Source organism: Entelurus aequoreus, linkage group LG03 (assembly GCF_033978785.1).
Source record: "Entelurus aequoreus isolate RoL-2023_Sb linkage group LG03, RoL_Eaeq_v1.1, whole genome shotgun sequence".
NCBI lineage: Eukaryota > Metazoa > Chordata > Actinopteri > Syngnathiformes > Syngnathidae > Entelurus > Entelurus aequoreus.
Window position 1 is genome coordinate 84796634 of NC_084733.1, and position 16485 is coordinate 84813118.

Consider the following 16485-nt stretch of genomic DNA (forward strand, 5'->3'; position numbering starts at 1 on the left):
TGGTAAACGTGTAGCATGTTCTATATGTTATAGTTATTTGAATGACTCTTACCATAATATGTTATGTTAACATACCAGGCACGTTCTCAGTTGGTTATTTATGCCTCATATAACGTACACTTATTCAGCCCGTTGTTCACTATTCTTTATTTATTTTAAATTGCCTTTCAAATGTCTATTCGTGGTGTTGGGTTTTATCAAATAAATTTCCCCCAAAAATGCGACTTATATATGTTTTTTTCCTTCTTTATTATGCATTTTCGGCCGGTGCGACTTACACTCCGAAAAATACGGTAAGTAAATTTTATTTCTAAAGCATGTTTCACAGATACAAATCACAAAGCGCTGTACAAAACATGGGGGAATTAAAACTTTTTTTTTTTAAAGTGGCCACACAAAAAGGATTTTTTTTTAAAGTCCATTAACTAAAATGTTCACTAAAAAGGGAAGTTTTCAAATGAGTTTTTGGCATCTTTTGGAGATCTGAAGATCCAAGACTGCGTCCTGAAGTCTAGGGGCACGAATCAGTAACATATTTGGGGGCCCCACCATGCAATTCACGGAAAGTCCGGACTAAAATCTTAACTCCGTGCGGACTTTGACTGGAAGCCAGTGAAGACTAAATAGATTGAGGGTTTATGTGGGTGCACCGGTCAAAGGTCTGTACAGTCTGAAGTGTCTTTAGAGCTGACTTGTTGTAACGAGAGATCTACAAACTTCTACAGCATAAATACTGTCAAGAGCCACTGAAGACTCTTTATATGCTCGCGATTGTATACTTTTGTCACTTTTTATTAGTAATAGGACTTTTATCAACATACTTGATTCATTTGTTGATTCTGAAACATGCATAGTCCGCGTTTTTTGTGATGTTTGACGGATTGAAACCTTGTTTGGACCATTGCTATTGTTTTATTCCCTGAACCTCTTCTGGGCAACACACATCAAAAAAATGATGACTTTGATTTCTTACCAAACATTTCTTAATATATTTAAAGAACTTTGAGGGCTTTATGTAAAAAATTAATTAAAAAAACCCAGTGAAGTTAGCAAGTTGTGTAAATGGTAAATAAAAACAGAATACAATGATTTGCAAATCCTTTTCAACTTATATTCAATTGAATGGACTGCAAAGACAAGATATTTAATGTTAAAACTGAGAAACTTCTTTTTTTTTGTTGCAAATAATCATTAACTTAGAATTTAATGGCAGCAACACATTGCAAACAAGTTGGCACGGGGGCATTTTAACCACTGTGTTACATGGCCTTTCCTTTTAACAACACTCAGTAAACGTTTGGGAACTGAGGAGACACATTTTTGAAGCTTTTCAGGTGGAATTCTTTCCCATTCTTGCTTGATGTACAGCTTAAGTTGTTCAACAGTCCGGGGGTCTCCGTTGTGGTATTTTAGGCTTCATAATGCGCCACACATTTTCAATGGTAGACAGGTCTGGACTACAGGCAGGCCAGTCTAATACCTGCACTCTTTTACTATGAAGCCACGCTGTTGTAACATGTGGCTTGGCATTGTCTTGCTGAAATAAGCAGGGGCGTCCATGGTAACGTTGCTTGGATGGCAACATACGTTGCTCCAAAACCTGTATGTACCTTTCAACATTAATGGTGCCTTCACAGATGTGTAAGTTACCCATGCCTTGGGCACTAATACACCCCCATACCATCTCACATGCTGGCTTTTACACTTTGCCCCTATAACAATCCGGATGGTTCTTTTCCTCTTTGTTCCGCAGGACACGACGTCCACAGTTTCCAAAAACAATTTGAAATGTGGACTCGTCAGACCACAGAACACTTTTCCACTTTGCATCAGTCCATCTTAGATGAGCTCGGGCCCAGCAAAGCCGGTGGCGTTTCTGGGTGTTGTTGATAAATGGCTTTTGCTTTGCATAGTAGAGTTTTAACTTGCACTTACAGATGTAGTGACGAACAGTAGTTACTGACAGTGTTTTTCTGAAGTGTTCCTTAGCCCATGTGGTGATATCCTTTACACACTGATGTCGGTTTTTAATGCAGTACCGCCTGAGGGATGGAAATTCCGTAATATCATCACTTCCGCGCAGTGATTTCTCCAGATTCTCTGAATCTTTTGATGATATTACAGACCGTAGATGGTGAAATCCCTAAATTCCTTGCAAAATAGCTGGTTGAGAAATGTTGTTCTTAAACTGTTGGGCAATTTGCTCACGCATTCGTTGACAAAGTGGTGACCCTCGCCCCCGTCCTTGTTTGTGAATGCAATGGTCAAATCAACCTCAGAACCCCACATTGATTAAACGTCGTCAAAAAGCATGTTGTTTCAATGTTTTGTATTTGTGTTGTGGAATATTGGTTAGGAAATGACCAAAATTCAATGGTTAAGTCAACGTCGGAACTCAACATTGATTAAACGTCGTCAAAAAGCATGTTGTTTCAATGTTGTATTTGTGTTGTGGAATATTGGTTAGGAAATGACCAAAATTCAATGGTTAAGTCAACGTCAGAACTCAACATTGATTAAATGTCGTCAAAAAGCATGTTATATTTGTGTTGTAATATATTGGTTAGGAAATTACCTAATTTTAATGGTCAAATCAACGTCAGAACCCAACATTGATTTAACATTGTCAGAAAGCACGTTGTTTCAATCTTGTGTTTGTGTTTAGTCATAATACAATCATTATAATATAAATAAATGACATTGTAAAAAATATTGTACCATTTATTATTTTAATTTGACAGCGGTCACGGGAGGAAATGAGACCGGAAGCTCCAAACTGTCCTCTCCCGCCTTTAATAGAGGTGGCTTTACAATACCTAAAGAGTATCTCAACCGTTCGCACACAATTGTTTTAATTATGCGTGTTTGTTGTAGTTTGTGTGTGCAAATAAAAAGTATACAAATGTTCAGCGGTACTTCCGGTTTCACTTAACTCGATGACGTCGGCCATTCGCGTCACTTGGCGGGGGGGAGAAGCGAAAAATGGACGCAAACTGATTTGTGTCGCAATACAGATAAAATTGGTGGTTTCTTCTCACCTCAGGGCAAAAAGATGTGAATATTTTTTTTATCACTTGGCGCGTCGTCTTTGTCGTTGCCGTCGCCATTAATACGAAAACAGGTTCGTAGACTGGGGGGTTTTGGTGGCCGTTTGTAGAGCACGTGATTTGTATGCTGCGTTCAGGTTACCTCGGGAATGATTCGTCACAACCATTTGAAAACCAAGATGGGTGCCTTCGTTACATTTAAGTTTCGGGAAAGATGACATGATTGAAATATAGTAGAGCTTTTTAGACGTTTTATTGTTTATTGTTATCATTATGTTGTTTAGAGAGCGACACGTATGTCGGACATGTACAAAAACATGAGGACGACCACGATAAGATAGTATTCGTTTATAGAGACAATTCCACACTCTTATTGTTTAGTTTTAATGGAATATTTCTTCCGTGGATTTTGGGAACGTTTCACTATGAAATGTCTGTCTTCCCAGTTGTCCTGGAACGCGGCATGACACCGACCGACTCAAAACCGGCAGGCGCTGCGCAGGGGTCGACGCGGGCCTGTGCGCATGCGCAGTCCGCATTTCGGGGATGGGTCTATCGAGTGAAATCAAGATGGCGACTCTGGCAAAAGCGCCAAGGCACATACTGAAGTAGAGGAGCAAAGTTGACCGCTCCAGCGGGGTTTCTTCGCGCCCCACCGGGGGTCTGGCGAAACATGAACACCTCGGGCGTCATTTGGAGGCGGGATTGACCGGGATTTAAGTCCTGCGAACGAGCCAGCGAGATGTGCGAGAGCTATGCCCGCTCGCTGCTGCGTGTTTCGGTGGCGCAGATCTGCCAGGCTCTCGGCTGGGATGCGGTTCAACTCACTGCGTGCGATCTGCTGTCCGATGTGCTGCATCGGTACATTCAGCAGATGGGCAGAGTGTGTCATCGATACTCTGAGCTCTGTAAGTGCATCTGATATATTCCCCGATTACATGTTTTTTGCTCGTTTACTTGAGTAGACGATCACGTTGTTGTTCGCGGAGTAGTGCCGCCTAGCGGAAGTTGACCAAAAAAAGTACAGTATGACAAGTGTTTTTCAACCTTTTCTGAGCCGAGGCACATTTTTTTCCATCTTGAGGTACACCACAAGCAGAAAACATAAAAAAATGAAACTCAGCAGCCGATATTGACAGTAAAAAGTCATTCTCGCAATTGTTGGATATGAATTCAAACCATAACCAAGCATGCATCACTATAGCTCTTGTCTCAAAGTAGGTGTGCTGTCACCACCTGTCACATCACGCCGTGACTTATATGGTGTTTTCGTGTGTGTAGTGTTTTAGTTCTTGTCTCGCGCTCCTATTTTGTTGTTGATCGTCATGTCATGGACGGCTGCGCTTTGTGGACGCCATCCGCTGCTCCGCACACTGCAAGTCTTTGCTGTCGTCCAGTATTCTGTTTATGTTTACTTTGCAGCCAGTCTCTTTACTTGAGTAGACGATCACGTTGTTGTTCGCGGACTATTGGCGCCTAGCGGAAGTTGACGTGTAAAAAAAAAAAAGGACAGTATGACAGTGTTTTTCAACCTTTTCTGAGCCAAGACACATTTTTTTCCATCTTGAGGTACACCACAAGCAGAAAACAAAAAATGAAACTCAGCAGCCGATATTGACAGTAAAAAGTCATTCTCGCAATTGTTGGATATGAATTCAAACCATAACCAAGCATGCATCACAATAGCTCTTGTCTCAAAGTAGGTGTGCTGTCACCACCTGTCACATCACGCCGTGACTTATATGGTGTTTTCGTGTGTGTAGTGTTTTAGTTCTTGTCTCGCGCTCCTATTTTGTTGTTGATTGTCATGTCATGGACGGATGCGCTTTGTGGACGCCGTCCGCTGCTCCGCACACTGCAAGTCTTTGCTGTCGTCCAGTATTCTGTTTTTGTTTACTTTGCAGCCAGTCTCTTTACTTGAGTAGACGATCACGTGGTTGTTCGCGGACTATTGGCGCCTAGCGGAAGTTGACGTGTAAAAAAAAAAAAAAAGGACAGTATGACAGTGTTTTTCAACCTTTTCATTTTTTTCCCTAGAAAAAATCTTGAAGCAGAGCACATTAAAAAATAGAATTCAGCAGCTAATATTGACAGTAAAAAGTCGCAATTGTTGGATATGAATTCAAACCATAACCAAGCATGCATCACTATAGCTCTTGTCTCAAAGTAGGTGTGCTGTCACCACCTGTCACATCACGCCGTGACTTATATGGTGTTTTCGTGTGTGTAGTGTTTTAGTTCTTGTCTCGCGCTCCTATTTTGTTGTTGATTGTCATGTCATGGACGGATGCGCTTTGTGGACGCCGTCCGCTGCTCCGCACACTGCAAGTCTTTGCTGTCGTCCAGTATTCTGTTTTTGTTTACTTTGCAGCCAGTCTCTTTACCTGAGTAGACGATCACGTTGTTGTTCGCGGACTATTGGCGCCTAGCGGAAGTTGACGTGTAAAAAAAAAAAAAAAAAAAAAGACAGTATGACAGTGTTTTTCAACCTTTTCTGAGCCAAGACACATTTTTTTCCCTAGAAAAAATCTTGAGCCAGAAAACATTAAAAAAATAGAATTCAGCAGCTAATATTGACAGTAAAAAGTCGCAATTGTTGGATATGAATTCAAACCGTAACCAAGCATGCATCACTATAGCTCTTGTCTCAAAGTAGGTGTGCTGTCACCACCTGTCACATCACGCCGTGACTTATATGGTGTTTTCGTGTGTGTAGTGTTTTAATTCTTGTCTCGCGCTCCTATTTTGTTGTTGATTGTCATGTCATGGACGGATGCGCTTTGTGGACGCCGTCCGCTGCTCCGCACACTGTAAGTCTTTGCTGTCGTCCAGTATTCTGTTTTTGTTTACTTTGCAGCCAGTCTCTTTACCTGAGTAGACGATCACATTGTTGTTCGCGGACTATTGGCGCCTAGAGGAAGTTGACGTGTAAAAAAAAGACAGTATGACTGGGTTTTAAACCTTTTCTGAGCCAAGACACATTTTTTTCCCTAGAAAAAATCTTGAGGCAGAAAACATTAAAAAATAGAATTCAGCAGCTAATATTGACAGTAAAAAGTCGCAATTGTTGGATATGAATTCAAACCATAACCAAGCATGCATCACTATAGCTCTTGTCTCAAAGTAGGTGTGCTGTCACCACCTGTCACATCACGCCGTGACTTATATGGTGTTTTCGTGTGTGTAGTGTTTTAGTACTTGTCTCGTGCTCCTATTTTGTTGTCGATTGTCGTGTCATGGACGGATGCGCTTTGTGGACGCCATCCGCTGCTCCGCACACTGCAAGTCTTTGCTGTCGTCCAGTATTCTGTTTTTGTTTACTTTGCAGCCAGTCTCTTTACCTGAGTAGACGATCACATTGTTGTTCGCGGACTATTGGCGCCTAGCGGAAGTTGACGTGTAAAAAAAAAAAAAGGACAGTATGACAGTGTTTTTCTACCTTTTCTGAGCCAAGACACATTTTTTTCCCTAGAAAAAATCTTGAGGCAGAAAACATTAAAAAAATAGAATTCAGCAGCTAATATTGACAGTAAAAAGTCGCAATTGTTGGATATGAATTCAAACCGTAACCAAGCATGCATCACTATAGCTCTTGTCTCAAAGTAGGTGTGCTGTCACCTCACGCCGTGACTTATATGGTGTTTTCGTGTGTGTAGTGTTTTAGTTCTTGTCTCGCGCTCCTATTTTGTTGTTGATTGTCATGTCATGGACGGATGCGCTTTGTGGACGCCGTCCGCTGCTCCGCACACTGTAAGTCTTTGCTGTCGTCCCGTATTCTGTTTTTGTTTACTTTGCAGCCAGTCTCTGTACTTGAGTAGACGATCACGTTGTTGTTCGCGGACTATTGGCGCCTAGCGGAAGTTGACGTGTAAAAAAAAAAAGGACAGTATGACAGTGTTTTTCAACCTTTTCTGAGCCAAGACACATTTTCTTCCCTAGAAAAAATCTTGAGGCAGAAAACATTAAAAAATAGAATTCAGCAGCTAATATTGACAGTAAAAAGTCGCAATTGTTGGATATGAATTCAAACCATAACTAAGCATGCATCACTATAGCTCTTGTCTCAAAGTAGGTGTGCTGTCACGACTGGTCACATCACGCCGTGACTTGTTTGGAGTTTTTTGGCGTTTTCCTGTGTGTAGTGTTTTAGTTTGTTGTTGATTGTCATGTCATGTACGGATGCGCTTTGTGGACGCCGTCCGCTGCTCCACACACTGTAAGTCTTTGCTGTCGTCCAGCATTCTGTTTTTGTTTACTTTGTGTAATAGTGTGATGTTGTTGCGCTATATTATGAACTAGACAGGGTGTTATATTTTATTTTGAAGTATCGCTTTTAGTTTGAAGAACCGGATGCCCTGTACGGGAAGTGTCTTTGCTGTTTTTTCGGCTGTTTACTTCCTCTTCCTTCTGACTTTTGAGTGCAAGGTAATAGTTCTTTACTGCTCCGTGTTTCTTCATATTGTAAATATTCTTCCTAAACGTTCCTAGATACTTTAAAAGTTAACCCAATAATGTTGTGGGTACAAGTGATGTGTTGTTTAAAGTAATTTTTATGCACAATGTCGTTTATTTAGAAGTAGAGCGTCGACTGTGTGAATTGTTTGGTAGTATTTACGCATGGTATTTACACCACACAGTAGCAGATATCAGTCCGCCAGAAAGTTGAGACCTGTATGTGTTGTTTCGTGTTTCCGACCCAGGTATGTGGATTTGTGCATTATTATTATTTTGCAGAGGTGTGGACTCGAGTCACATGACTTGGACTCGAGTCAGACTCGAGTCATGAATTTGATGACTTTAGACTCGACTTGACAAAATGTAAAGAGACTTGCAACTCGACTTAGACTTTAACATCAATGACTTGTGACTTCACTTGGACTTGAGGCTTTTGACTTGACATGACTTGCTACTTTCCCCAAAACCCAAACCTTAAAACGTTATTTGGGAGCGCTCCGTATCTTTCATTTTATACGTCTGTGTCTATAAGCGTGTGTGCTGCTTGTCAGCGTGTGTGCTGTCAGTACAACAGCCAATCAAATTAGATCTACGTTGTTTTCATCCCACAGCTCTCATCCAATCCAATTGCAGGACAACCACCGAACATGAGTTGTCAAACAATGCGGCAGTGAGAAACAATTATGCCAAAGTTGGTTTCGTTCGGGTATAAAAACTACGACTTGGTCAACAAAAAACGAATTGCCGTATGCAAATCACGCAGTTCGAATATTACAGACGGAGACGCAACAACTTCCAACTTCGTTCGACATTTGAAGTTGCACAAAGAAGGGTAAGTTTTGAATGTAAGCTAACGTTTATTGGCTAAGTAACATGACTTTTATTTGCTGTGTAGTTAAATCAGCGAGGCTGTAAACTCACTGCTAACGTTATAACCATAGACATCTTATAAGGGTACGCAGCATTGAGCGCTACTGCCTACTGACGCAGACGAGACGCGGAGCCGCCATCTTGGAGTGGTGATCCGCTCCACTCAGTGCAATTCATTTGGCAGGAGCAATGAACTGTCAGCAAATTTAATTAATCTTACCTCACTGAATACCACTGATTTTCACGCGTTTTTTTTGTCATGCGTGTAGCTATGATAACGGACACATGTTTTGGCGTTTTTATTATTCATAGTTTGCTTAACAGTAATATAATATTCTTATACGCTATAAATGACCAGACGTCCGAGATCAAAACTGGGAATATAAGCCCAGAGAAGGGGGAAAATACGGTCAGCTATTTTTAAGTTGAAGAAACAATATGATTAGATTATATATACATGCGTATATCCTACATAAACAATGTATGAATACATTAGATATGTATATATTTTAGGGACCTATAGACTGTAACTCTGTTGCTGCAGCAGCAGAGAGTTTATTCTGTCTTGACACTTTGTATTGATATTTTGTATTACATTCTTCCCTTAAATGATAATGTTTACAGTGATTGTTTTATATCTATTTTTTATGTATGTCGCTTTGGATAAAAGCGTCTGCCAAATACTTAAACATATATACACACCTGAAAGTCTTTATATCAGCTAAAACCACCAATCTGTTTCACTGGATTCAGAATAAAACCAAATGCTGTCTTACCCAACAATGTTAGTATTTGAATATTGTTACTTGAAGACTTATTCCTGGTTACAATTATACTGTTAAGAAAGTATTGTCTTATACTTTGCCTAAAATGAGAATGCATCATAATCAGTGGCGGCTGGTGAATTTTGTTGTAGGTGGGGCTGAAAGTTTGTAAACCAAACCCCTGTAGGGGCGTCATCCTCCCCCAGAAGATTTCTTTGTGATTCTCACATACAAATATTGAAGATCTTTGCTCCTTCTCAACTTTGTGGTAATGTTATTTTCATAAAATACAACCAATAGTATGTTAATGTTTGTTTTTGCAAATGTGTTTATTCTGTAAAGGAATGAGTTAAATGTTTAAAATTGTTTAAACTATTAAAATGACTGGTTAATAGTGCTATTATGAATTGCAATGTCAGCACCATTTTTTTTCCTGCAATTTCAAATGCACTTGTTTTAATAAATAAATACAGCGTTTTAAAAGCATACACAATCTGTGTAAAAATATTAGTCTGTGGTTAAAAGGACTTGAAAGGACTCGAAACTCAAAATGCAGGACTTGGGACTTGACTTGAGACTTTCTAGTCTTGACTTTGGACTTGACTCGGGACTTGCCTGTCTTGACTCGGGACTTGACTCGAGACTTGAGGGCAAAGACTTGAGACTTACTTGTGACTTGCAAAGCAATGACTTGGTCCCACCTCTGTTATTTTGTGATAAAACGTTTTTGTTAATGTAATTTAATTTATTCTTATTTTTATATGAATGAATGTTTGTTACCTCCTCTTCCTTCGGACTTTTGAGTGCAAGGAGCAGATATCAGTCCGCCAGAAAGTTGAGACCTGTATGTGTTGTTTCGTGTTTCCAACCCAGGTTGCCAATAAATACTGAACCGACGGCATGGTGAAGTGTCTTTTATTTAAAAAACTACAGAACGCAGAATAAGACTCTCTACATTTGCAGCCAGTTCAGTTTTAGCTTCGTTTTGCATAGCAATCCCTAAGCTTCAATGCCTTTTCTTAGCAGCACTTCAATCAATCAATCATTCAATGTTTATTTATATAGCCCTACATCACAAGTGTCTCAAAGGGCTGAACTTGCCATTTGTTTATTTTTGGTTTAAGCGTTAGATACCTTTTTTACCTGCACACTGCCTCCCGCTGTCGTCTGCATATTGTGATCACGACAAAGCAATTAGCTACCTGCTGCCACCTACTGATGTGGAAGAGTATTACACGGTTACTCTGCCGATCTCTAGACCAGTGTTTTTCAACCTTTTCTGAGCCAAGGCACATTTTCCTTCCATAGAAAAAAATCCAGAGGCCCACCACCAGCAGAAAACATAAAACAATTAAACTCAGCAGCTGATATTGACAGTAAAAAGTTGCAATTGTTGGATATGAATTCAAATCACGCTGTGACTTATTTGGAGTTTTTTGGTGTTTTCCTGTGTCTTGTGTTTTAGTTTGTTGTTGATTGTCATGCCATGTACGAATGCGCTTTGTGGATGCCGTCCGCTGCTCCGCACGATGTAAGTCTTTGCTGTCGTCCAGCATTCTGTTTTTGTTTACTTTGCAGCCAGTTCAGTTTTAGCTTCGTTTTGCATAGCCATCCCTAAGCTTCAATGCCTTTTCTTAGCGGCACATGCCTTTTGTTTATTTTTGGTTTAAGCATTAGATACCTTTTTTACCTGCACACTGCCTCCCGCTGTCGTCTGCATATTGTGATCACGACAAAGCAATTGGCTACCTGCTGCTACCTACTGATGTGGAAGAGTAACCTGCTACCAAAGAATGTACAACAATTCTTCTCAACTAAAGAGGAGAAATCTAAACTTAGAGGAAAAAATTATTTAAAACATTTGTATGCACGTACAACACTTAGAACCTTTAGCATATCTGTATGTGGAATTAGATTATAGAATGGATTAAGTAAAGAAGTTAAACATTGTACTGATATGATTCAGTTTAAGAGGTTGTTCAAATTAAAAGTGCCTACAAAGTACAAAGAAGAATAATTATGAGAAATACTTTCAACATTATTGAAAGTAAGATATTCTTCATCTCAGTATGTTAATGATGACTGAATTAATTAATTATATATTACAAAACTGTTGTGTATACTAATTCACAGATGTTATTTTATTATATAAAAAGGTCAGTAAATAATTCTATATAATTGTAAACGCTCTGAAGTGGGAAAGGGGTAGGATTAAATAAGCTTTGCTTCTTCCTACTCCTTTTCGGACATGATGTAAAGTGAAATGATATGAAACTGTGTGATGTATTATACTGTAAGTGTGTTCATGTTCGAAATAAACTAAAAGAAAGAAAGAAAGAAAGAAAGAAAGTATTACACGGTTACTCTGCCAATCTCTAGACCAGTGTTTTTCAACCTTTTCTGAGCCAAGGCACATTTTTTTTTCATTGAAAAAATCCCAAGGCACATCACCAGGAGAAAACATAAAAAAATTAAACTCAGCAGCCGATATTGACAGTAAAAAGTTGTTCTCGCAATTGTTGGATATTAATTCAAACCACAACTAAGCATTCATCACTATAGTTCTTGTCTCAAAGTAGGTGTACTGTCACAACCTGTCACATCACGCCGTGACTTATTTTGAGTTTTTTGCTGTTGTCCTGTGTGTAGTGTTTTAGTTCTTGTCTTGCGCTCCTATTTTGTTGTTGATTGTCATGTGATGTACGGATGTACTTTGTGGACGCCGTCTAATGCTCCATACGCCGTAAGTCTTTGCTGTCGTCCAGCATTCTGTTTTTGTTGACTTTGCAGACCGTTCAGTTTTAGCTTCGTTTTGCATAGCCCATCCCTAAGCTTCAATGCCTTTTCTTAGCGGCACTTGCCTTTTGTTTATTTTTGGTTTAAGCATTAGATATCTTTTTACCTCCACGCTGTCGTCTGCATATTGTGATCACGACAAACCATGTTCCCGACATCTACAAAACAATTAGCTACCTGCTGCCACCTACTGATGTGGAAGAGTATTACACGGTTACTCTGCCGAGCTCTACACAGCACACAGTCAACAACGGCCCATTTGCGGATTATAATTACTGGTTTACAAAAAACATTTTTTAACCCAATTAGGTGAAATTACATAATCTCCCACGGCACACCAGACAATCTCTCACGGTACACTCGTGTGCCGCGGCACAGTGGTTGAAAAACACTGCAGTATGATATGAGCACAGCATGTTTACATGTTGCCCTACTGACAATATTGACACATCTTTATGCCCTCTGTATTATATATATAGTACGTTCTGTGTATTATGTATGTTTTAAACTCTCTTCCCAGATGGGAGGACAGACCCAGTCCTGGAGGATGTGAGCCAGGCTTTCAGGCTGCTGGGAGTGAGTCTGAACGAACTGGACGATTATGTCAACAATCTGGAACCCGTGGCCTTCCCCAATCAGTTGCCAACCTTTCCCGTCAGCAAGAACAATGTCCTGCAGTTTCCCCCGCCCGGCGCCCATGACGCGGACGAAAGGAAAGACTATATTCCTGATTACATGCCACCTCTGGTCTCTTTACAAGAAGGTGAGTTGTTTTGGGTCGATAGGAAGAGAAGGAGCGACTTATGTATCTACCGTTTCTTCCGGACCATAGGGCGCACCGGAATATAAGGCACACTGCCGACAAATGGTATATTTTTGATCTTTTTCATATATAAGGCGCACCGGACTATAAGGCGCACTGCCGATGAATGGTCTATTTTTGATCTTTTTTCATATACAACGCGCACCGGACTATAGGGCGCATTGCCGATGAATGGTCTATTTTTTATACTTTTTCATATATAAGGCACTCCGGATTATAGGGCGCATTGAAGAAGTCATATTATTATTTTTTTCTAAATGGAAAACTGTTCCTTGTGGTCTACATAACATGTAATGGTGGTTCTTTGGTCAAAATGTTGCATAGATGATGTTTTACAGATCATCTTCAAGTCGCTTTCTGACAGTCGCTTCCGGATGCGCCGTTTTGTGGGCGGTCTTATTTACGTGGCTCACCTTCGGCAGCGTCTTCTCCCCGTCATCTTTGTTGTAGCGGTGTAGCGTGCAAGGACGGGAGTGGAAGAAGCGTCAAAAGATGGCGCTAAAGGTTTTAACGACATTCTGACTTTAAAACTTCAATCAATAACGGAGCAGCATCTCCTCATCCGGAAACAACAACACCGGAAATGTGTCCCGTGAAAAACCGTCCGACCGGAACTCTCTAATAACTAAAGTTTCTTGGGTGAATAATGTAAACTCACTACACCGGTATGTTTTAGCGCTTTCATGGCGAGTTTACTGACAGATATAAGTAAGAACTTTGCACTACTTTATATTAGAAATGGCAACAATGTCCCATAACAAGAAGATAGAGAAAAAGAAGAAGCTTATCGACGACTACTAAGGCGGACGCACGCAATTTTTCTGGATTCATGCAGATCCCAAATACAGATCAGCAGGTACCAGAAGGTAAGAAAAGTTGCTTTTGCATAATATTGCGAAAGAAAACGCCGGATAATGTCTTACCTTATACACACACCATAATAATACTCCTATGTTTAATGCGCCGACAATCAAGCGGTTTGGCTTCATAGCTTACCAAAGTTGTACTAAAATATTTTGATCGATTTTCGAGCGCCATGTGTCATTTTCTATATTTTCATTGGAACATATAAAATGTTGGTGTTGTTTACTTGAGTCATATTGCCATCATAGTGCAGTCTACACGTATCTCTTATGTTTGACTGCCATCTACTGGTCACAATTATCATTACACTATGTACCAAATAAAATTGCTTCGAGTTCGTCGAAAAGCATAATTATTCCGTGCATTTAATTTTTTTTTCATTTATTTATTTATTTCAGGCAATGACATAACAAAGTACAAAGTTGACAACACATAATATAAATGAATATAGTGCAAAAGGTAATGTGTAGTATGTAATGCACGATTGTCCAGTTTTGCCTGAAAGGGAGTGGGAAGAAGATAATTTATTTAATCCCACCCCCAGTTCTCCATTCACATGAGTTTCACTCTTACTTTGTTCAAGGATTATAATACAGATGTTGTATCATAGTGGCATTACCACGGGTAACAATAATTATTACACTGTAATAGGGCTGCAACTAACGATTAATTTGATAATCGATTAATCTGTCGATTATTACTTCGAATAATCGATTAATACTCGGATAAAAGAGACAAACTACATTTCTATCCTATCCAGTATTTTATTGGGGGGAAAAAAAGCATACTGGCACCATACTTATTTTGATTATTGTTTCTCAGCTGTTTGTAAATGTTGCAGCTTATAAATAAAGGTTTATTTTAAAAAAAACAAAAAAAAACTCAGCGCATAGCATAGATCCAACGAATCGATGACTAAATTAATCGGCAACTATTTTAATAATCGATTTTAATCGATTAGTTGTTGCAGCCCTACACTGTAACAATAATTTGTATCAACAATGTAGGAATAATGAATATACCAACAATGGTAATAGACAACATAGCAATAATGGTAATAGACTATTAGACATTAGGCGAAATGTCGAGTTTTGAGCAATAAAAGGATTTTAAGTGCGCCTTATAGTCTGGAAAATACGGTAATTTAATAAATGCAATGGGAATTAATTGAACTGTTTCTTACAAATGCACTGTTTTTTAAAAGTTGCAAGTGATAAACGCTTATTTAGTGAAACGAGAAGAAATGTAAAACTGGATCAATATACATAAATTAACGATTCATCAATAATCGATTTTTATTCACATCATAGCTTCCTGAATCGTGTTAGAATCTTGAAGTGCCCAAAGATTCCAACGTCTACTATCCATGTATCGATCAATCGTTACATGTATACACACTAGTTGTGGCGAAATTATTCTCTGCATTTGACCCATCACCCTTGTTCACCCCCTGGGAGGTGAGGGGAGCAGTGGGCAGCAGCGGTGGCCGCGGCCGGGAATCATTTTTGGTGATTTAACCCCCAATTCCAACCCTTGATGCTGAGTGCCAAGCAGGGAGGTAATGGGTCCCATTTTTATAGTCTTTGGTATGACTCGGCCGGGGTTTGAACCCACAACCTACCGATCTCAGGGACAATCATTGGTACTTTAACTTAATATATGTCCCTTTGTCTTCCAGAAGAGGAGGAGGAAGAAGTCCTTCCCGACATGGGCACCTCTGCCGAAGCTATGCAGGTGGCGCTGGAGGAGGAGGGGGAAGAGTTCGAGGACGACGAGACTGTCAATGACGAGAACTACCCCCTGAAGAGGCCCCTGGACAGCCCCGATGCAGACTTGGGTATGATGCCGACGTCGAAACGGCCACGGATGCTCCCCGGCCTGAGCCCCGAATGGGGTGTGGAGCCCAGGGAGCCCCTTACCTCCCTCAACTCTCAGCGTGTACCTCCGGGCATACTGCCCTCTCACGATAGCCTTGACCCCATGTCACCCGAAGCACCCTCAGGAGCCATGCCCTCCTTCAGACCTCAGCCTATGATTCCAAAATACCCCGATCAGAAGGCCCTCGCCACCCCTGGAAAAAAGCCTAAAGTCTCATCGCCTGGTAGACAAAGGACTAAGTCCCCTAAGGGGGTCATTGCCGCCTCGGGGGCCGGGAGTCCCATCCACTCTCCGAAACATTCTAAGGAGAGGAAGAAATCTCCAGGCCGGACAAAGAGTCCGAAAAGTCCCAGGAGTCCCAAGATGGTTCCGGGCAAAGCGCCTCCGCCTCAGGTCAAGGTGGAAAACGTGCACAAGGTGCCGTTGTCCGTCCTGAGCGAGAGGATGGGGAAAGAAAACATCCACATGCGTCAGAACGTGGAGGACAAGGACTTGGCCGAGGGCTCCTTCATCAAATTGGAGCCCGACAACGCGGCCATCGAAGATTCGATCAGCGCCGTGATCGCCAGAGCGTGCTCCGAACGGGAGCCCGATCCTTTCGCCTTTTCTTCGGGCTCCGATTCGGACAGCAACGGCTTCTCCAGCCCGAGGAGACTAACTATTATGGAGGCGACGACACCCAAAGCGCCGCCGGGGACCGCCGGCATATCCGCCGGCATATCCGCCGGCATTTCCGCCGGCATATCCGCCGGCATATCCGCCGGCATTTCCACCGGCATATCCGCCGGCATATCCGCCAGAGACACGTCGACGCCGCTTCAGCTCCAGCTGCACCCCGGCCAGGGAAAGTGGACCATGGACGACTCCATCGACGAGGTGATCCGAAAGGTGCACCAGCCGCCCAATCACGAGGAATACGTCTCGTCCGGATCGGCGTCGCCTCCGACGCCCGAACCCCTGCTGAAGATGTTGGAGGAGAAGAGCATGT

General features: G+C 41.2%; 2 protein-coding genes across 8 annotated transcripts in view; one reads left to right on the plus strand and one right to left on the minus strand.

The window, feature by feature from the left end:
- The window catches only part of asb13b (ankyrin repeat and SOCS box containing 13b), a 44125-nt gene extending 41067 nt beyond the window's left edge, over positions 1-3058 (minus strand). The window contains exon 1 of the mRNA XM_062043040.1: positions 3039-3058. The gene's annotated coding sequence lies outside the window, so the exon portion shown is untranslated. The remainder of the gene's footprint in view (positions 1-3038) is intronic.
- Positions 2969-16485, plus strand: part of taf3 (TAF3 RNA polymerase II, TATA box binding protein (TBP)-associated facto) — a 27649-nt gene continuing 14132 nt past the window's right edge. For all 7 annotated transcript variants that reach the window (XR_009825408.1, XR_009825409.1, XR_009825410.1 and 4 more), the window contains exons 1-3: positions 2969-3955; positions 12453-12695; positions 15298-16485. The exon at positions 15298-16485 is cut by the window's right edge and continues 665 nt beyond it. Coding sequence is in view for 4 of the 7 variants with exons in the window: in XM_062043033.1 (XP_061899017.1) it covers positions 3790-3955; positions 12453-12695; positions 15298-16485 (1597 nt within the window). In the remaining 3 variants the exon portion in view is untranslated. The remainder of the gene's footprint in view (positions 3956-12452; positions 12696-15297) is intronic.